This window comes from Cryptomeria japonica, chromosome 3, assembly GCF_030272615.1.
Source record: "Cryptomeria japonica chromosome 3, Sugi_1.0, whole genome shotgun sequence".
NCBI classification, from domain to species: Eukaryota; Viridiplantae; Streptophyta; class Pinopsida; order Cupressales; family Cupressaceae; genus Cryptomeria; species Cryptomeria japonica.
The window spans coordinates 395,900,794-395,924,440 of NC_081407.1; the positions used below are offsets into that span (position 1 = coordinate 395,900,794).

The 23,647-nt window shown below is 38.1% G+C and overlaps 1 protein-coding gene across 1 annotated transcript in view; it reads right to left on the reverse strand.

The window, feature by feature from the left end:
* Positions 1–17,667, reverse strand: part of LOC131047894 (uncharacterized) — a 45,943-nt gene extending 28,276 nt beyond the window's left edge. Inside the window, exons 1-4 of the mRNA XM_057981706.2 lie at positions 17,361–17,667; positions 16,962–17,071; positions 16,053–16,171; positions 15,710–15,807 (exon numbers count right to left, since the gene is read on the reverse strand). Of these exons, the coding sequence (XP_057837689.2) occupies positions 15,710–15,807; positions 16,053–16,171; positions 16,962–17,071; positions 17,361–17,422 (389 nt within the window). The 5' untranslated portion in view covers positions 17,423–17,667. The remainder of the gene's footprint in view (positions 1–15,709; positions 15,808–16,052; positions 16,172–16,961; positions 17,072–17,360) is intronic.
* Positions 17,668–23,647: the final 5,980 nt, after the last annotated feature.

Consider the following 23,647-nt stretch of genomic DNA (forward strand, 5'->3'; position numbering starts at 1 on the left):
GATTAAATTTTAATTAAGTTAATGAATGGTCAAAGACATGAAATGAAAAGTTGTGACTCCCTCAAACATGAGATATAAAAGCGAGAAGAGAACCTCATCGAGGGGATAATTTGGGGAATCAGAAGTGCAGATCTGATATAAATAAGAAGTGCAGATCTGAATGTGAAAGGTTGTGTTCCTTTCAAAAGGCAGAAATAATGAAGAGTTGCACTCTTTCAAAAGGTGCCGATGGTGGAAAGGGTGTGTCTCTTGCCAAAGGGGCATACATGATGAAGAGGTGTGACCTCTCCCTCACATTGGAGGATATAAAAAAGAGAAAGTCTCATTTGAGGACATCCAAGGGAGATCAATTTGAAGAATAATTTATTATTCCCAAAGGGCAGCAATGAAGAGTGATGACTCATTTCTTATGAAGAGGTGTGACTTCCCACAAATGAAGATATAAAGAAGAGATTGATTCAATTGAGAAGTGGGAATTGGAGAAACCATCCATAAGATCAAAGAAGACAAGAAAGTCAATGGATCAATATCTAATATCAGCATTAATAAGGGTGAAAATTAGCAGACTTTGATATTTACAAGGGCAAGATTCAAGGCAATCCCAAAAGGGGACATTACAGAATGAAATTGTTGCAAATATCTACACCACCTAGCAAGGGAAATACGAAAAATGTAACAGTTTATAGTCATGAACTCAAGGAACTATTAGTGAAATTGGAAAAAGAGCCAACTAATGGATTGAAGAAAAGATGGTTCATCAAAGGTCTCATTCCTTCATTGAAGAAGAAAATGAAAGAGGAACAGAGCTAATTCACTCCTGCCTTTTTGGATAGGACAGAAATCGGTCGAACGACAATGTAATATAAGCCCCAGGTGGCAGTTAAGTCCCAACTTCAGCTATGCAGAAGTGTACAACAAAGCAATGGGCATAGAAAATGAGGACAAGATGTCTTCATGATCGAAAAGAAAAACTAATTAAGAAGGTGACTTGGATGCAAGCAATAATAGTGGATCTCATCAATACAAGTACACATAGAAGAAGAGGACAAGATGTCTTCATGATCCAAAAGAAAGACTAATTAAGATGATGACCGGAATGCAAGCAATGACAGTGGATCTAGTTCAATACAAGTATTGCTGAGAAATAAGCTCTACATGATAAAAGAATTGAAGGAAAACAACGAATCTAGGCAAAGAACCTAGAGATTTATGGCATATTGATTGTCGAGCTAAAGGCCACACCAAAACAAACAACCGCAAAAAACTGTCCTATGATATTTGCCAAAAAACAGGTCATTAAATCAAAAAGTACCTGTATAATTTGAAAGGAATATCTTAGTACTCTTTACACAAAAAGAGTAGTCTACTCCACCCAACACTCCATTGAAGCCACAAAATAACAAGAACACATCCTCTAATGGCTATAGGAATCAAAAATGTAATAATAATAGATTCATCGTTCAACAACAATAGTGAGGGAGATCAAAGTCAGATACAATACAACTCCAAAGGCCATCCATTCTACAATGTAAACCATGTAGTGAAGTGTACACCTTGCAAGGGACTCTTATCAAAGCCAAAACAAAATAAGAATTACTGTGTAAAATGGTGTGGACTCAAAGACCATGATGATCTTGGATGTCTGAAGCAAAAGGTGAGCATCGATGTGACCTATGTAGAAAGTAACAATGAGGCACTAGATGTCACTACAGCCCAAGCCAAGAAGGTCATGTACCTAGACCCTATAAACTATGTAATGAAGAAGACACTTTAGGGAATTGCTATCAAAGCTAAAACAAAATAGGATTACTGTGTAAATGGTGTGGAATCATGTCTGAAGCAAAAGGCAACCATAAAGAAACAATGAAGCACTAGATGCCACTAAAGCCCAAGCCAAGAAGGTTGTGTACTTAGACCCATGTATTGAAAGAGAGACTTGCTAAATCATAAGCAAAAGTGTAGCATGCTATGGCAAAGGAATGTCGTTGCTGCAACAAACATGCATGTATTCCAACCCACAAAATGGAATCAAACAAAAATAATGCACGTGTTATGTCCCCAACTCAAGCCATGAGGCTTAACTATGCATTGGCTGTCCTTTCCTTGGATTACCCAAGAGGAAGACGACATAGAGCATCATTGATTAAGTGTTAGAGCCTCTGGCTTGTTCTCTATTCTATTCTTAAGTTGTGGGCACGTCTTTTTATGCAACTTAAGTGATTTTAAGTTGTGGGCATGTCTATTTATGCAATTTAAGTGACTCTTAACCTAAAGACTTAATATTTCCCCCTTTTCAGTTTAATGACTTAAAAGACATGTACTTTAAGTGATTTTATTAAACATGTTCCAAAAAGGTCAAGGGGGCACTGGAAAATAAAGAGCCTATTGGTTCATTTTTTGGGGTTTTATTTGTGTTGATACATGATAGCCTCGGTAAGATAAATGATTGAATGAGAGATAAATGAAGTCTCTCATTCAATCATCTATCTCATCGATAGACTATGATAAGACTTCAGTTATCATTCCTTTGTCTGATGATTATTATAATTACTCTTCGATATGTTATTTTCGGTTTTTCTTATACCAATAATCATATGCATGATAACTCAAACTTATGTAGATATTCACATATATACGATCTTGCTGTGATCGTATTCTTCGATTTATATATATATAACCTTGCATATAAATCCCGATTAACATCGGGTTCTTAACCAATGCCTAACTACCGATTAACATCGGTTACAAATCGTAATGCACAGAATACCGATTGGTATCGGTTTTATTTGTTAATTGCATACACACCGATTGGTATCGGTTAACACGATTATGGTTTGAAGAGGCGCGATCAAGTAATATCTTGATCGGTCATGTCTAACAGACATGACCAGTCAAGGTATTGCTTGATCTCCTTTATTTGCATGTATATATATCGATCGGTGAATGTTGGAAGATCATCGAAATTTATAAATGCTCTTTCTCCATCTGCAACATACCATATAATAATCAGACTTATTATATAGTGAATTGACAATTACATGAAAGATACAATAGCATTATATATCTTGCTCATTGAATAGAAAATTGAAAACATTTACATGGTATCAAAGCAAAGTTAAAATCGAACCAGCGGCTTTTCAATTTTGTGTTAAATTCAAGTCAAGAATATATCCAACATCACATTTCTCCAAATGGCAAGCACTATCAGATTCGAAGATAGACTCGGAGGAGGCGATGATTTCTCAGCATGGAAGTTCAGAATCTAGATGATTCTAAGAGAAAATAAAGTTAAATCATTTGTAAAAGCTGAAACCACAGAACCTAAGACTGAACCTGACAAAGCGACATGGATAGAGGGAAATGAAGAGGCCATCAAAATCATAGTTGATGGGGTGAGGAATAATATTATGCCTATCATAAGGAAACATGAAACGGCCTACAACATGTTCAAAGCACTTGAAGATGCATTCGAGATATCCAATGCAAGTAGAACCTTGGCTTTAAAGAGAGAAATAAATCATATAGCTATGATCAAAAGGGAGACAGTCAATGCCTACTTCATGCGGATATCAGCCCTAAGGGATGAGCTAGCAACCCTTGGATATGAGATCCAAAGCAAAGAATTAACACTCATTGCTCTAGATGGGTTGCCTAGTATATGGGAAACATTTGTCCAAGGCATCAGTGCAAGGGCTAAATTTCCAAAGTTTGAAAGGTTAAGGGCAGACTGTCTCCAAGAAGAATCAAGGTTAAATAAGAAAGGGATCAAACAAAAGAATATAGATGAAGATCTTCAAGTCCTAAATACAAACTCCAATAAGAAAAGCAAAAAGAAACAATTTAGGAAAAGGAAAGGTCATCAAGGCAAGAATATCTCCCAGAAGGATCTCTCTCATATCCAATGTTAAAGATGTGACAAATTCGGACATTATGTTGCCAAATGTCCGGAAAGAGCCAAACAACAAGCCACATTTGCCAAAGCAGGAAAATCTAAAGGGGAAGATGACTCCGAGAAGTATGTACTTTACTCAGCACTTACAAACCAAGCATCAAACAAGGTTAACTCCTGGGTGATCGACAGTGGCTCATCTAGACACCATTACAGGGTTTAGAGAAGTGCTAGACTCCATGATAGAGGAGAATGATGACGAAGTGACTATCGGAGATGACTCCACACATCCAGTCAAAGGAGTTGGAACCTACACCATCAAACTGAAGTCAGGCGTATCATTGCAACTTAAAGGAGTACTATATGTCCCAGGCATCAAGAGAAATCTAGTCTCTATATCAGTACTAGAGGATAATGGGTACAGAGTGACCTTCATGGACAACAGAGTGTTGGCTTCGCCAAAGAATTCATCTATCAAAAAAGCTAAAACCATTGGTCAAAGACAAGGCTACTTGTATGAGCTGTGCACAAAGCCCAACCTAGCCCTAATCCATGAAGCTACAGATGCTAATGAAGTTTGGCATAGAAGACTAGGTCACCTGAATTTTAGAGCTTTATCATCAATGGGAAACCTTGTCACAGGTCTACCTAAGTTAAAGCAATATCCTTCAGGGGCATGCAAGGGATGTGCCCTAAGTAAAAATACTAAGGGTGTTTTTCAAAATAGTACTAGGAAAACAAGCAAAGTTTTAGAGTTAGTTCATTCTGATGTATGTGGACCTATGTCCGTACCTTCTTTAGGGGGATTTTTGTATTATGTAATATTTGTTGATGACTACTCTAAGAAAACTTGGATCTACTTTCTGAAATGTAAAGAATCGGAAGAGATCCTTAATAGGTTTAAGGAATTTAAATCACTAACAGAAAACTACTCAGGAAATAAAATTAAAACCTTAAGAACTGACAGTGGGGGGGAATACACCTCAGATTTGTTTAAAGATTTTTGTAAAAATGCTGGGATTAAGAGGGAGCTTACTATACCTTATAATCCTCAACAAAATGGGGTAGCTGAGAGGAAAAATAGGACAATTGTAGAAGCTGCCAAAGCCATGATTCTTGATCAGAATCTAAATACCAATCTTTGGGCAGAAGCAACCAACACTGCTGTATATATACAAAATAGATGTCCTCACTCCCATCTTGAAGATAAAACCCATGAGGAAGTCTTTACTAAAACAAAGCCAGATATCAGCCACCTTAGAATATTTGGGTGCCCTGTCTATATTCATGTACCTAAGGAGAAAAGATTAAAATTAGAGCCTTCTGGAAAAAGGGGAATACTTGTAGGATATAGTGAAACCTCCAAGGCCTACAGAATCTATATACCTGGTCAGAGGAATATTGAACTGAGTAGGAATGTAATCTTTGAAGAAGACTTAGCCTTCAAAAGAGCCCAAAGCTCAATAGAACCTGAAGCCTATATCCCTATCCCTAGCATAGATGAAGACCCTGCCCCTGAGCTTCAGAGGGAGAGTCTTGAGGAAAATGAAGGTGAAACTCAAAACCCACCTAGAGAAAATTTCAAGAAAAGACCACTATGGGCCACCAAAACTGTAGAAGAAGCTCAAAAGTATGCTGCCCCTTCAGGAACCTTCAAAGAAAGCAAAAGGCCTAACAAACTTACCAACTACGTTGCTCTCATGAATGATCTTTCAAAAGCTGAACCTACTAATGTATCAGATGCACTTAAACATCAAGTATGGAAAAATGCCATGTCTGAGGAATACCAGTCCATTATGAAAAATGATGTTTGGGAGATTGTTCCTAGGCCAACTGGAAAATCTGGTGTCACCTCCAAATGGCTCTTCAAAATCAAACATGCTGCAAATGGCAGCACTGAGAAACACGAGGCTAGATTTGTAGCCAGAGGGTTCTCACAAAAGGAAGGAATTGACTATGAAGAAACCTTTGCACCTGTAGCCAGATATACCTCAGTAAGAACAGTCTTCGCCATTGCAGCAGCAAAAGGATGGAAAGTACATCAGATGGATATAAAGACAGCATTTCTTAATGGAGAGATTGCACAAGAAGTATACCTAGAGCAACCTGAAGGGTTTGAGATTCATGATGTAGAATCTCATGTATGTAAACTCAAGAAAGCTCTTTATGGGCTTAAACAGGCTCTCAGGGCCTGGTATAAAAGAATTTACACTTATCTCTCAGGGCTAGGCTTCTCAAAGAATGATACAGATCCAAATCTCTACTATAAGCAAGACAAAGGTGATATGCTGATGATTTGTTAATCACAGGAAAAGATCACCTCCTAGATCAGTGTAAGAAAGACCTTGCTAAAGAATTTGACATGAAGGACTTGGGACTCCTTCATTACTTCCTAGGTTTGGAAGTATGGCAGAATTCTGATGGCATTATACTAAACCAAGGTAAATATACCTTGGACATTTTGAAGAGATTTGGAATGCTAAACTACAGACCCGTGACCTCTCCAATGGAAACAAACCTTCATAAACTTAAGGAGGCAGCAGCAGAATCACAACCCTCAAATCCTACTCTATACAGGCAAATGATTGGGTCCCTAATGTATCTTGTAAATACGAGACCAGATATCTGTTATGCAGTTAATACCTTGAGTCAGTTTATGTGTGAACCAAAGGAGATACACCTGGTAGCAGTAAAAAATATCATGAGATATCTACAAGGTACCCTAAAACTTGGTCTCAAATATGAAAGAGTTGAACTAGATTTACACGGATTCACAGATTCAGATTGGGCTGGAAGTGTAACTGACAAGAAAAGCACCTCAGGATGTTGTTTCAGTTTAGGTTCAGCCATGATATCCTGGATCAGCAGAAAACAGTCATCGGTAGCACAGAGTTCCACTGAGGCCGAATACATTGCAGCCTCCATGGCTGCTCAAGAGGCAGTATGGCTTAGGAAGTTGCTTATGGGGTTATTCGGTGAACCAATGAAGCCTACAGTTATTCATTACGACAACCAAAGTTGTATAAAACTTCCAGTGAATCCGGTGTTTCATGACAGATCCAAACATATTGAGATTCCATATCATTATGTACGAGACATGGTAGACAGGAATGTGATCCAGTTGATATACATTTGTACAGGAGATCAGACAACAGATATTCTTACCAAACCACTTTCAAGGGTGAAAGTTGAGCACTTCAGAAAAAGTCTTGGTATGATTGAAATTTAATTTGCTTTGTACTCCTATACTTATTAAGATGTTTTATGTGTAAATTTCTTTGTCATGTTAGGACTTTTATGGGTTTAACCCCCTGTGTTCATGTCTAAGAGGTGACGATCTCTCAGATAATGAACACTTGTATGTAGACATTATAAGGTGACGATCTTATGATGTTCAAACTAGTTATCATGTTGGATCTCTGGTGTGCCATGGATGTGCCATGATTGTGTTGTGGTAAAACATTTGGATAAAATGTTAGTGCACATACCACAACTTGTATAAGTTGAGAATTTAACTATTCTCGTGTGCTTATTCTTAAAGTATTGTGTGTTTAGGCAATACCGATATCACGTGCTTAGGTGATATCTTGTCATCACAAGTTGATGTGATGAACTTTTGTATCACGCGTTTAGGTGATACTTCATGTCACATGCTTAGGTGATGTGATTTCTTGTATCATATGATTGATGATACTTCATGTCACATGTCTAGGTGATATGATCCCCTAGAGAGTAAGATTATAAGACTACATAAGGAATACTAACCATCATGAGAAATGCGATGCTAGATATGTTGTCTTTCATTTATCTCCCCTAGCTAAGAGGGAGTGTTGATACATGATAGCCTCAATAAGATAAATGATTGAATGAGAGATAAATGAAGTCTCTCATTCAATCATCTATCTCATCGATAGACTATGATAAGACTTCAGTTATCATTCCTTTGTCTGATGATTATTATAATTACTCTTCGATATGTTATTTTCGGTTTTTCTTATACCAATAATCATATGCATGATAACTCAAACTTATGTAGATATTCACATATATACGATCTTGTTGTGATCGTATTCTTCGATTTATATATATATAACCTTGCATATAAATCCCGATTAACATCGGGTTCTTAACCAATGCCTAACTACCGATTAACATCGGTTACAAATCGTAATGCACAGAATACCGATTGGTATCGGTTTTATTTGTTAATTGCATACACACCGATTGGTATCGTTTAACACGATTATGGTTTGAAGAGGCGCGATCAAGTAATATCTTGATCGGTCATGTCTAATAGACATGACCGGTCAAGGTATTGCTTAATCTCCTTTATTTGCATGTATATATATCGATCGGTGAATGTTGGAAGATCATCGAAATTTATAAATGCTCTTTCTCCATCTGCAACATACCATATAATAATCAGACTTATTATATAGTGAATTGACAATTACAAGAAAGATACAATAACATTATATATCTTGCTCATTGAATAGAAAATTGAAAACATTTACAATTTGGAGCATTGGATTCGGCTTGCAATGGATCTCTGGTTGAGATTAAGTCATTCTTTTGGGGATAATTACATAACATATTATTGTTCTGTTGGAGCTCATTATGTGATGAGTCTTTTCTCTTTTGCTGCTGCAATCTTTGCCTTGAGTCTTGAAACCCTTGAGTATCCCTGGTTTGTGATGCCCTAGCATATCATTTTCAAAGCTGCTTTTCCTTATCAGGTTTGGAGGCAATTTTGGGGATGCGATGCAGAATTATCAGCATCAGATTTGGACCACCTACAGCAATATGTCGGCATGTTTCTAAGCATCATTGAAGCTAACGTCTGAAAGGACAAGTGGGATGTCAGTGTGCGATCTAGCGCTGGTTTTCTGAGGGTTTTGGCAAGGGCAGCTAGGGTTTTGAAGACATTTCTAAGGTATTTAAGCATAAATCTGCATACTGCCGGTCATGTTCATCTCAGGAAAACAAGGAAAAAATAATGTAAGTTATTTCTGAAAATTCTGAGCAGGTTTAGAGTGCTTTCTGTAACTTTTTCATAATCAGAAATATTCATAAATATCTATAAATTAGCAGAAAAATCAGATAAATATACTAAATCCTAGATCTGATTTTGTTGAAGGGAATTTTATTTGCAAATAAAATTTCAAAACATACTGTTGAATATTTTTGGAGATATTGTTGTTTTCCTTTATCCCTATTTGGGGATATAACATGCATACATTCCAACCCGCAGATTGGAACCAAGCAAAAGCAATGCACAACAAGTAATAGTGACTAATGTACTGGTCAAGATGATAGACTTACTACAAAGCATTCTAAAACTTAGGGATGCAATTGCCACTTCAACAAGAGAGTGGCAAGATAGAACAAGAAATGGCCCATCTATCATCTAGAGAAGAGAATTAAGATATAAGGGTGGAACTAGCAATATGCAAGGACTAAGTGATCGATCCAATCTTAATAACAATTAACATGGCAAAGAAACAAATAGTGATATATATGGACATACTAGGAAAAAATCTCCCTAATATAGTCATTAATGGCAAATCTAGCATAAATGTACTTCTCAAAGATACTTGGAGAAATCTAGCCAAGTTGACCATTTAGCCTTCAACTTTTCAATTGATAGGGATCAAAGTAATTGGAGTTCTAATGGCTCAAAAAATACTTATCAAAACTCAAACATTTTTATTTAACTTTGTGGTAATCTCATTACATAAACAAGTATACAATGCATTGTTGGGTCAAGATGCCTAATAGTAACCTAAGTTGACCACAATTGGAAAATAACGCTCTTCATTAAAAATAAAGGCAGAAAATGCATAATTAATCTAAGGAACTAGGTAAAAAGTATGGACAAAGATTCCTCAAAATCATCAAATTTGCACTCAAGGGAAGGGTGTCCAAGGAAAGGTAAAAGGGCCCATGGAGCCAAATGTTGAAGGAATCCTAGAGCTGCAACCATGTTCATAAGAGGAAATTAGTTCCTTCAATGGTTTGTTCCATTGGCAACTAGAAGACTACAAAGTACTCTAACCGGATTGTAATTTGATCAAGATAATGAAGATTAATGATGTATGATCCTAGAGAAACCAACATCACTTGTACTAAGTGGACATAATTTGCCTCTTAGGGGTTATTCAAGGATGCCAAGATGGATAGGAAAACTATGGCATAGGAGGAGCCAAATTTGTAGTGGACTATACATGCTGACTTCTTTGACTGCCTCCTAGCCATTTGTTTGTTATCTCAAGTTTCTAGCTCTTCTGCTACTGAGAGGAAATGGTTTACTTATAGCTCCATCCACTAAGAGGCATAGGCTTACCTCTAGGAGGGCAGAGAAGCTTGTGGCTATACATAGTGTCTTGAATCTCATTGACCATAACACGCTTACGTACAAGGAGAGTCAAGCATCACAATGTTGTTGTGTAGCTAGGTCGGATCCCTTCTAGGGCCGACCTAGTGCACAAAATGCCAAGTGGCCTGTTGGCCTTGGCATTTGGATATCTCAGTTGTATGAGTCTAATTTGGGGCAGGCCCTATTTGGGCAAACCACTTGTGTGTAACTTGTGATTAAGTTAAATGTAACTTGCAACTAAGGGAGACTCATATGTAACTTGTAATAGGTCTAACCCTATCCTTGGCGCCAAAAGTATATGGCCGACTTGAGGTCTATTAGGAGGTATTGATTCATATATATGCAAGGTCATGATTGCATCAATAGATATGAATTCAATAACATTAAGGAGATGTAGTGTGCTCGGGGTTGATGATAAGAGCTTATCGTCTATGGTTGGGAAGGCAACAGATCTGATGTTTGCCTATGGTTAACGAGCACCACCATAAAATCAACATGGTATCAGAGCGGGTTCCTTCTATAGAGCCTAACCGCTTGAAGGTAGATCCTGTGCTTTTGAGGGAGTTCAATCAAAGTAATTTGCAGACTGAGAAATCTAAGTGCAAGCAAAAGTCGATTACCAAGCCTCTCAACTCAGACGTGAGCATCGCATATGCTCTGTTGCAAGTAATGACCTTTGAGGTGCCGATGATCGCCATAGATCTGTCGTTAGTGCTCAATGACAAATTCAGTCCAATGCCTTGGCGTTGAAAGTCGCCAAGCCTAGTATCGAAATGTTGACCGTAAGTGGAGTCGCTATGGAGTATGGACATCTTTGTCCGTTTTAACATTCTATATTTGAATTCTTCATTCGAGGAGGAGAACATGTTGTGGAGGATTCTCTCCGGCGATCGTAACATTTTACTAGCAAATGACGGAGATCGCTCGCTTCACAGCGCTCGTGGCTAGAGACATCGACAAGGTGGAAGCAAGGATTCTGAGGATTCAAAGATGCGACACCAGTCAGTATCGTGCTATCAACTGCTCAATGTAATGGAAGGTTGAGATCAAGCAGCAACATAGTGGCGAGTTTTGTGATGATCACATTAAGCCGTACACAAATGTGAAATGTACGTATGGGGACGAAAGCGAATAGAGGCACCTAACGATCAGGAATGATGGAGAAGGCCTCCGTGCAATAACGGCTTGCAACAACTCTCACATCATCCTAGAAGCTTCAAGAGTCACATGAAGCATTCGTTTCGCCGAAACCTGCATAGGCATAATTGGATGGGGTTGCGAATCGGATGATATTGCAACTAAAGGTCCAATTATTCGAGTTCTTACTTATGTTGCACTTGAAGATCATCTAAAGTTTGTCCTAGGATGGGCACTGCAGCTTAGCATTCTGGCACACCCTGCTACAGGTGGATTTTTGTCGCATTTATGTGGTTGGTCCATCACTTTGCTGTGAATGGTATTAAAGGCAGTTCTTCAGATGATGCTTAAGCTATGCACGGAGCAGATATTATGGACAAATGATGAGTGATGGCGAGGGCCAAAGGCCACGCAGCCATCAGATCATCACTAGGTGTTTCAGTGTGATTAATCCAAGTGAATGGAAATTCCATTGCTGAGCAAAATTATAAAAGATAAGTACTTTTTATGTTTGAATAATGTTCATGAATTTTTCATTAAGTCATGCTACATCATTGAATAGTGAATAATGCATTGACATTTCCCCTGACTATCATTATCTCTCTCTGAAATGCTTCCAGGACGAATCAAAGATTGCATTCAAGGAAAGAAGATTTTGAGGCATCCTGTGAGGAAGCATCACAGGCTGAAGTCTAGAGACAGCTTGCTGCCATAAAGCTGAGTTGGTGATGCATAACTAGAGGTAACCTTGGACAAGGAGATCAAAAGATTGATTTCAGCTTCAGGGGGAGCTTGACGCTTCAGCTTCAGGGGGAGCTTGACGCTTCAGCTTCAGAGGAAGCATGACATTTCAGCTTCAGAGGGAGCATGACATTTCAGCTTCAGAGGGAGCTTGACATTTCAACTTCAGAGGGAGCTCGACATTTCAACTTCAGAGGAAGCTTGACATTTCAGCTTCAGAGGGAGCCTGACATTTCAGCTTCAGAGGGAGCCACGTCATCATGAAGATTTGGTTAATGCATTTTTCTCTGTGATGGAGAAATTTGAGGTGAAAGCCCTTGTTAAAGAGTTCTTCTCTATGAGGGAGAAGTTCGAGGTGCAATCCCTTGTTAATGAGTTCTTCTCTGTGAGGGAGAAGTTCGAGGTGCAATCCCTTGTTAATAAGTTCTTCTCTGTGAGGGAGAAGTTTGAGGTGCAATCCCTTGTTAATGAGTTCTTCTCTGTGAGGGAGAAGTTCGAGGTGCAATCCCTTGTTAATGCATTCCTCTCTGGGAGAAGTTTGAGGTGAAAGCCCTCGTTCCACCCTCTGCGAGTAGGCATGGTGGAGATGCATTCTTCTCTGGGAGAAGTCTGAGGTTAAAGCACTTGTTCCACCCTCTGCGAGTAGGTATGGTGGATCCAACCTCTGCGAGTAGGCATGGTGGTAATGCACCCTTCTCTGGGAGAAGGTTGAGGTGAAAGCCCTCTTCTACCCTCTGGGAGTAGGCATGGTGAGCCCACCCTTTGCGAGTAGGTATGGTGGGTATCATGGAAGAAAATCCATGATGTGCTTGTTCACCCTCTGGGAGTAACTATGGTGAACGTATTATTCATGGGAGTAGCCATGGTGGTAGTCGCTATGTGACTTGGTTATTCAGAAGGAATCCTCCCTAGCTAAGAGGGGGTGTTGTTGTGTAGCTAGGTCGGATCCCTTCTAGGGCCGACCTAGTGCACAAAATGCCAAGTGGCCTGTCGGCCTTGGCATTTGGATATCTCAGTTGTATGAGTCTAATTTGGGGCAGGCCCTATTTGGGCGAACCAATTGTGTGTAACTTGTGATTAAGTTAAATGTAACTTGCAACTAAGGGAGACTCATATGTAACTTGTAATATATAGGTCTGACCCTATCCTTGGCACCAAAAGTATATGACCGACTTGAGGTCTATTAGGAGGTATTGATTCATACATATGCAAGGTCGTGATTGCATCAATAGAAATGAATTCAATAACATTAAGGACATGTAGTGTACTCAGGGGTGACAATAAGACCTTATCGTCTATGGTTGGGAAGGCAACAGATCTAATGTTTGCCTGTGGTTAACGAGCACTACCATAAAATCAACACACAATGGGATGTAAAGCCAAAGGAGCTAACACAAGTTGATGATGATGCTCAACAAATAGGGGGTGGTTGGTATTTGTTTGTAGGAGATTGAGCATGTGGATTCAAACAATTCTATTGATGAGGAGATTCGGGATGATTAGAGGCCTCACTTCACTCCTTTTTGTTATTTTGAGCATTTTTCATTGTAATCATCATTATGAATTTTGAGTATAATAAAAATTTCAAATTTTACATTTCCATTGTTAATGTTCACTTCAAAATTCAAATGTTTAATGCAATCATTGCAATGTGCTTACAACTTTATGGGTTATCGTTTAGCGGTTTTACTAGTTTGCCAGATTTTCATTTGTAATTCTTATACTTATTTGTAATTCATATAATTACTCCTATAACTTTTTATAATTATTTTTCAAATACTATATGTAATATGCATTGCTACACAAACAAGGTGGATGGCATTTGTTTGGAGGATCTTGAACATGTGGAGTCCAACAGTTCTATTGATGAGTATGGGGATGATTAGAGGACTCACCTCACTCCATTTTGTTATTTTGAAAATTTGTCATTGTAATCATCATTATGAATTTTTGAGTTTGATATAAATTTCAAATTTGACATTTTCATTGTCAATGTTTACTTCAAAATTCAAATGTTTAATGCAATCATTACAATGTGCTTACAGCTTTAAAGTTTATTGTTTAGTAGTTTTACTAGTTTGTCAAAGTTTCATTTGTAATTCTTATATATCTTTTTTATAACTATTTTTTCATGTGCTATATGTATTTGTGTTGCCCCCACCCCCATTGTTGTCACCTTGTCATTCTAAAATTTAAACCCTTGGTCCCCCCATCCCCAAACCCATTCCCTTGTCAAAAAACTCTCTAGAACTAGACAAGGAATGAGAGGTAGGAATTTATTTTTGCTTTTGTTTTTGTGTGTTACTGACTTAGAAGTACTTATAGGATTACTTAATTGTTTCTTCATTAAAAAAAAAATATGCATATATGTTTTGCGGACAAGCTCTTCTTGGATTCAGCTAAGCTTGGTCCAACTTCATCCAAAGTTTTGCACGTCTGTGGGTGCGACTCAAGTACATCGTTAGTTTTTCTAGGATGCACCCAAACTGAACCCACATGTTCAACCAAAACCCTAGCCAAATCTAGACTAGGATCTATGTCTAATCAACCTACAACATGGGTTCTAAGCAAACTCAGCAATAAAGCTTTGGGAGGGATCATATATACCGAACATGCTAAAATTGGAGAATGCACTCACTTGAAAAATATGCATTTAACACTTATAGAAGTCGTTAGAACCATTGGTTGTGATTTGAATGTAAATGGATTAATATAATCTAAGTTGTCAATTCAAGTACAAGTGCAGGTACGAGATACAGGTGCAGGTATGGAGGCACCACAATTTTTTCCTTGTGTACGGGTATGGCGGCACCGCATTATATATAAACTCTAAATTATAAATTTTAAAAGAAAATTATATTAAATATTATATATTAATTATATAATAATATTATGTATATTTATATTTAATAATTTTATATATACATTTTATATTAAATATACAAACATTAAAATAACATTTCATAACACTGAATTAAGATAGATAAATATCTTGAGCATGTCCACGCGCTTCAATCTCCTCAAGCGCATTTGACACTGAAGGCAAGGAAATGTCCGACTGAAACAGTGGACAAGGAAATGACACGTAGAGGAAACCGGTGAAGGAGTTCGAGTCGGAGGCAGACCCTGAGCAAACCCAAGGCCGTCCTTAGTCTGATTCCGTACCTGACTCGTATTTATGCAATATGGGGGCCTATAAAGCCGAACTTGGAAACAGAGAATAAAAGATATAAATTAATTGCACACCCCATGGGTGGACTGCAGCACAAATTATGCTCATCTTTAGTCATCGTATTGTCTAATTTTCATCTCAGTGCATTGTCTAATTTTTGTTTTAGTGCATGGTGCCATGGAGTGAACTGTTTTCCTCTTCCTTGTGGAGATAGATCTATGTTGGCATGCTTACCATTTTATGCTTCTTTGTCTAAGGGAACAATCGCTCAACTTAATAATTTTACAACAATTAATTTCAAATAAAACAGGCATACTGCTTATTCAGTGTAATAAATGAATATCTTCACAACAATATTCCCAACAACCATGTCAGACATGAAAAAGATAAATACCTGACTTTTAAGGCAAGTTTCCTCCTACGTATTAAATATTGTGTCATCTTTGTCAGCCGCTGTTTGTTCTTGTGAACAAGAAATTTTGGCCAATATTGCTACCCATCCAAAGAAAAGGCAACTAATGAAAATGCATACTCCACTAACCAGACAATTATGCACTACTTTTGTTCTTTGTGATGAAATAGAAGACAACGATTCAAAAGAAGAAAGAATCTAATTGTGAAATTGTAAATGCTCACATAAAAAGGTAAAATTCAGCATATATTGAAAATATGCTACAGAATTGCCTTCTCATAAATGCATTTGAAATAGACACACAATATGCTACAGAATTGCTTACCAAAAATTTATCAATTGTTTCCAGTGCTTTCTCATAATTTCTTGGAAGTTTAACCCTTTCCCATAGTTTGTTTGGCATATGAGCTCTTTCAATTGACTTCATGTACAAATAGAGAATCCCTGCAAAAGAATGTAATACAGTGCCCATGTCATCCATCACAAGCTGACTAATGGATTTCAATAGAAAAGATGCAAACCAAGATACAAAATAATGTCACAAACAACTTGGCAAATGGCATTGGAAACAGACCTCTAAGGTACATTGTCCAAATAAAATACAAATGATCAGAGTTACAGATAGCACAACATTCAAAAGTCATGTAACAAGAAAAGATGAATTGGAGAATTGAAAATTGTGAAAATTGATCGGTACATCCTGCTTGGACAAATAGCACTTAAAGATTAATTTACAGTATATATCTAAATGGAAGGTCAGTTCAGCAGTCTATCTCAAAGAGTCTTTGAATCTGAGACAAAGACCATGGAACTCATGCCACAAAAAAGAATTAAAAAACGATGCCCTTCAAAAAGTAGTCAGACAAACACTAATATAATTCATAAATGTGTTTTAACAATTCACAGATATATTCCAATTGAATGAAATGAGCCCAGCTGTTAAATCATTGGAGCTTTCAAAATGGGTTCCTGGAGAAACATCTCAAGGAAACAGGATGAGGTGTTGACTGGTGGTAAAATTCACAAATTATATTTCTGATCAAATGAGATAGGCTCAAGTGGGAAAATCATTAGGGTTTTCATAGGGGATCCCTGCATCCAAAGCTTTAGGTGTGGTTAAATCCAGCGAACAAGACCAGAGCTGTGTGAATTTGATAGAAGAACCTAAGTACAAGGTCACTCGACAAGGGGAACTTAGATAACCAGGAAAAAAAATAAGAAATATATTTTATACCTTCATGTTCCCGAATAGTTGCATATCTGCTGTTGGCAAGTGGGCATGAGCTCCTGTTACAAAGCCCAGTAACATTGTACTCGTTTCGGCAAAAATTTTGTGTTTGTGTTCTGTTTCAAAAGAAATACTGATTTAGAAATAGCTGCAGAAATAAACCAAATCTTGTGCCGACACAAATTCAGCTTACAACAAGCGTCCAAGCAGCTATTAAACCTCCCTTAATGCTTTGCTTTCAAGAGATTTAGTATCTTAAAACAAGGAAAATCGAATTTATTGTCATGTTGATACTTCAATTTACTGACCAAGCCACTAAAACCATCCCCACTCTGACTTTTTTTAAAACATTAAAAATTCTCTTCTTCTATTAAGCACAAAGAAAAGGGAGATATTACCACTTACTTGGCCATAAAACTGCAATGATTGTGGCGAATGACCTGCCATATTACCTCGTCGTGCTGCATAGCGACTGCTGTCTACAATTTCAAATACCTGAATATCCCCGCTATCCTTTACTGTAAAATACAGCGAAAACTCCCTTGCCCTCAAATATTTTTAAATGTATGCACAGTAATTCCACCGCCTGGTTTCTCTGTGTGTAGGATTATGTGAAGACTGAGCGAAAAGCAATTTGTGCAAATTCCTAGTTCGCACGAAAAAGGAGTTCATTATCGTTATGAGAGAATTAATATGGGAGAAGTCTTAAACCTCAAACCCTACAAGGGTTATTTAATAACTTTTTATTTAAAAAAAAAAATTGGGTAATGATATTTGTAATAAGAGAAATTTATATTCATATTATTTATTTTTTTAGTTTTATACATATTTTAAAGAAATATTTGTGTATATGGTAACAAATGGCATAATCTACACCGAGGAGGAAAGGTCTCGAAGCCCTTCTCAGGGTTTAAATCCGGATCACAATGTTCTTGAGCCTATCCAAGCAGTATTAGGAAACGATGTGACTCAAAGAGAGGGTGGGATTGGTGAAGACAATTAGCATGCTTTTGCTGATGGGATTGAAAGCAAAAGGGAGGATGAGGTGATTTTTGAAGGAATAACTCCAAGATCCCTTCCCTTAAAAGCATTAGAGGAAGTCAAGTCGGATAATGTAGTAAGTATGGAACCAACTGCAAAACATTTGGCAAAGGACTGCCCTAGATCACAGGATGACAAAATCTAAGTGCCTTCACCTAAAAAGGTCAAGGCATTTGAGAATGAGACTGGGGAATCTATCACCCAAGTTTCCAATGAGGTCATTAGCAATCTCATGGATAGGTTTGTAGAGGAGATTGCTGATGAGGATGAGTTAGCCTTGCAGAAACAAGTTCTAATTGCAAAAAAATTAGATTTAGGCAATGAGGAAGAGGATTTGATGGGGGATGTCGATTTGATGGTGGAACTGAACAACAAAGATAATGAGGGCAGGGAGGATGCCCTTGGAATTTCTCAAAACGAACCTGGAAAGGAAACCTCGGACTGTGCTAAGCTGAGCAAAAGAAGAGGTAGAAAATCCTTATCAGAACTTAGAAATTTGGATGGGTCAGTTGAAGGCCAGGTCAAATTGACTTCTATGTTTGATACAGGGAAGGGGAAGTACCTTCCCAAGGAGCCATGAAACTCCTTTCATGGAATGTTAGGGGCATGAATTCCCCTAACAAACAGCAGATCATAAGACACTGCATTTTAACATCTAACTCTAAAATAATAATGATTCAGGAAACTAAACTAAATGCAGAAGAATCGGAGATCTTCAGGAGAAAACTAGGCATTAGAGAAATGAATAGTTACCCAGCTAACGGAGCCTCTGGTGGCATAGAGATAATTAGGGATCCAAGAGCGGTATCCTTTGAAATAGATAGGAATCAGGCAAACCGGATGAGCGGGTGGGTAAAAGGCATTAAAAATAATATGTGTTTCCTTCTAATAAATATTTACGGTCCAATACAAAATAGGGACAAAAGAAGGATTTGGAATGAGATAGAATTATACCTGAGGCTAATCCCTAATCAGAATTGCATCATAGGAGGTGACTTTAATGCCATTTTGGATCAGAATGAGAAAAGAGGAGGGAGGAGAATAATCTCACTATCTGAAAGGGATTTTTGTGATTGGGTCCACAAGACCAACCTCATGGAGATCAAAACGGATGAGGATACTTATACATGGAACAACAAGAGGAGAGGTTTTAGCCACATTGCTGAAAAACTAGATAGGTTTTTCCTTAGAGGCAGTCTGATTAACTTCCCTAATTCCTTATCAGCGGATATCCTTCCCATCTTAGGGTCGGATCATTACCTAGTTCAGCTATCCATTAGTGAAGAAGTTAAACCCAAGATATGTCCTTTTATGTTCGAACAAATGTGGCTAAAAGATGATAAAGTATTAGGGTTGATTGAGCAATGGTGGAAAGGAACAAAAGTCTCAGGATCCAAGCTATATAGAGTCGTTTGTAAATTAAAAGTGATAAAGAACAATCTGTTGAGGTCGAATAAAACTCATTTTGGCAACATTTTTTAGGCAAAGGTTAAATTAGAAGAAGAAATGAGTAAGGTTAACAAGATGGTAATTGAAAAGGGAATGGATGAGACTCTTTACTTGGAAGAAAAAAAAGTTATTAGCGGATTATGAGGATATTCTAGCTAAGGAAGAAGTTTTTTGGCACCAAAAATCCAGAGAAATGTGGCTGAGTGAAGGTGACGAGAATATAAAATTCTTCCACAACAGTACTAGACAGAGGAGATTAGTAAATAGAATAACCAAAATTAGAACTAGTGAGGGTTCAATTACTGAGGATCATAACCATATTGCATCACAGGAAATGAAGTATTACGAGGGAACCTTTAACAACTGGGCGGAATCCAACTTGGGCTCTAGGGATGAAATCCTTGCGAACATCCCTAAAATCATCATGGATGAGAAAAATAAGTGTCTTGGGGCTATATTGTCAAAAATAGAGGTAGAAACAACATTAGTGCAGATGAATCCAGACAAAGGAGTCGGGGCTTGATGGGTTCCCAGTAGCTTTCTTTCAGAAGTGTTGGCATTTTATTGGGGATGAAGTTACAGAGGCATTGGAAGGAGTAAGAAAATCAGGCAACATGATTAAAGAAATCAACAACACATTCATCACCCTTATACCTAACAAAGATAAAGTGGATAACTTTGGTGACTTTAGGCCAATAACACTGTGTAATACTATTTACAAACTATTCACCAAAACTATTTGCAAACAGACTGCAAAAATTGCTCCCCCTCTTAATTAGTGATGATCAAATAGGTTTTGTCCCAGGCATGTTCATATATGATGGGGTCGTCATTGCCCAAGAAGCTATCCATTCTATCTAGAAGAATAGGGAACCTGGAATTCTTATCAAGTTAGACATTAAAAAGGCTTATGATAAGGTGGAGTGGCACTTCCTGTGTAAATGCTTGGAAGCATTTGGCTTTGCCAAACCTTGGATCAACCTTATCTATGCATGCATCTCTTCCCCCAGAATCTTCGTCCTTGTAAATGGAACCCCGAAAAGTTTTTTTAGCATCTCTAGAGGGTTGAGGCAGGGGGACCCCATATCCCCCTTCCTTTTTATTATCATGGCAGAATCTCTGGGTAGATCCATCACCAAGGCCAGGGAAAGGGGTACCCTTAATGGTATTCAAATAGCTAGCGGTTTGGACCCTATCACACATAATCAATTTGTAGATGATACCATGTTGTATGGCCAAGGTAACAGGCATGAAGCACGATCCTTTAAAGAGTTACTTAACTCCTATTCTGAAGCCTCGGGACAGGAAATTAGCAAGGAAAAGTCAGAAATCTTCTTCTTTAATACCAACAAAGATACGAAAAAAGGCAATATGTAATATTCTAAAATTCAAAGAAGGGGAGCTTTCATGCAAATACCTTGGATTACCCTTAGACAAAGCCCTTAGATCTTAAAAACTCTAGGATCACATGGTGACCAAAATAAAGAACAAAATTGAATCTTGGAAGGGTAAATGAATCTCTTCTGCAGGAAGAGCTGCCATGATTAAATCGGTACTTTTGGCTATGCCCATACACCAACTTTCATGCATTGATCTATCGGTTGCTAAAAAAGAAGAGGTGAACAAATACCTCAGAAACTTCTTTTGGCAAGGATCAGGGGAAAAAAAGAATTTGGCTCTATTGGCTTGGGATAAAGTTTGGAGGCCTAAGGTGGAGGGGGGGTAGGAATTAAAAACATGTTATTATCATGGCAGAATCTATGGATAGATCCATCACCAAGGCCAGGGAAAGGGGTACCCTTAATGGTATTCAAATAGCTAGCGGTTTGGACCCTATCACACATCATCAATTTGTAGATGATACCATGTTGTATGGTCAAGGTAATAGGCATGAAGTGTGATCCTTTAAAGAGTTACTTAACTCCTATTCTGAAGCCTCGGGACAGGAAATTAGCAAGGAAAAGTCGAAAATCTTCTTCTTTGATACCAACAAAGATACGGAAAAGGCAATATGTAATATTTTGAAATTCAAAGAGGGGGGATCTTCTATGCAAATACCTTGGGTTACCCTTAGACAAAGGCCTTAGATCTTAAAAATTATAGGATCACATGGTGGCCAAAATAAAGAACAAAACAAAAACTTGGAAGGGTAAATGGTTCTCTTCTGCAGGAAGAGCTACCATGATTAAATCAGTTCTTTAGGCTATGCCCATGCACCAACTTTCATGCATTGATCTCTCGGTTGCTAAAAAAGAAGAGGTGAACAAATACCTCATAAACTTCTTTTGGCAAGGATCAGGGGAAAAAAAGAAGTTGGCTCTATTGGCTTGGGATAAAGTTTGTAGGCTTGAGGTGGAGGGGGGGATAGGAATTAAAAAGATTAGAGAACAAAGAAAGGCCTTAGGAGCAAAGTTAATTTGGAGGATGTTCGAATCCCCCCATCTAAAATGGGCCAAAATCCTTTACCATAAATATTTAGCTAGCAATAACCCCAACAGTATTTTTAGGACTATCAATCCTCCTATACGATCGCAAATTTGGAACTTCATGATAGATTGTAGAAGTATTAAATTATAGAGAAGCTATCATGGAATCTTGGGAGGGGGGATAAGGCCCTGTTTTGTCAGATTCTTGGGGGGGGATACCCTATGATTAACAAGGTTGTCGACCTTAGAAATGCTAAGACCCTCTTGGAAGAAAGATGGGATAAATATGTTTATAATTACATTGAAGTTGAAATGGGTGACTATGTTAATGGGTGGAAGTGGAAGTCCTTAGATAAAATCAATATCCCAGCCAAAGAAAGGGAGGAGCTTATTAGAATCCTAGGTTCTCGAAATATTACATTTCAGCCTTGTCAGGATAGGCTGGTCTGGGATGGCTCGAAAACAAAGACCTGTAGCTCTAAGGAAGGTTATAATCTCCTGATGGGAAAATAGCTAAGACCAAGAAGCAATATCCCATTGAGGTTGTGCTGGAATACGAAGTGCTTAACTAAGGTTGGGTTATTTTCATGGTTGGCACTACAGAATAGGATCCTCACCATCGATAGATTTAGAAAAATGGGGTATGTTGGTCCAAGTAGGTGTCCTCTTTGTGAAAAGGATGAAGAAAGTGCAGATCACATTATCATGTAATTACTCTCATCAGTGTTGGAATTTTCTCCATAGTAAACTTGGGTGGATCTCAACAATTCCAAGTTCTATCCTGAGTATGTTCCGAGCTTGGCCTATCAAAAACATGAGTTGCTTGTATGGAGGTCTTTGGATTGTTGCTCCATCTATTGTCACATGGGAATTGTGGAAAGAAAGAAATAGATGAATCTTTAAGGGGGAAAGGTTGGGTTGGGAATAACTTACCAATAAGATGGAAGCTACCATTATTGAAATTATAAATAATAGAATCATGAAGAGCCAGGGTGGGGAAGCAGTCATGACCTTTTGGGATGAGAAGATGAGAGGTCGGGGATGGGGTTCAAGATTCCTCCTTTTATTGGACCAGGGGCTGAGGAGGGCAAGCGCAAACGAGAAGGGTGTGTGTGGTAGCCTCCCAAGAGTGGGTGGTTCAAGCTCCACTTTGACGGGGCCTCCAGAGGCAACCCTGGTCAAGCAAGCATTGGATGTTGTCTCCACAACTCTAAAGGGATGGAGGTGGCAAGACTAGCAAAACCAATAGGTACAAAAACTAACAACAAGGTAGTACGTGTGGCTCTTGTGGAAGGACTAGTAATGTGCATAGAGAAAGGGGTGGAAAAATTGGTTGTTGAAGGGGATTCAACCATTGTGATTAATGCTCTGAGGAAAGGGTCCATGCCAAACTGGAGATTGGATGCAATACTCAGGAGGGCGTTGAGCTTAGGTTAGTCCTTTAAGAAGATTACATTCAATCACATCTTTAGAGAGGGAAATTCTAAAGCTGATGAATTAGCAAATATGGGAGTGGATGGAATATCTATAGGTTAAATAGAGGCTCTCGTGGAATGTTGTATGGTCACCTAGGGTTGGTAGACTTCTAGGAATACATTCACTTTTTGGCTCTATGTATTTAGTAATTTATGGTGGAATATAGTCTTATATTCCTTGGATCTCTCAATCCTGGTTTCGTTTGGTTCTCCCATTTATATGTGTATGTATATGTATATGTAGACATAAATATATATATTGAGATTCTTTTATGTTTTGTTCTTTGCTTGCCTTTTATTC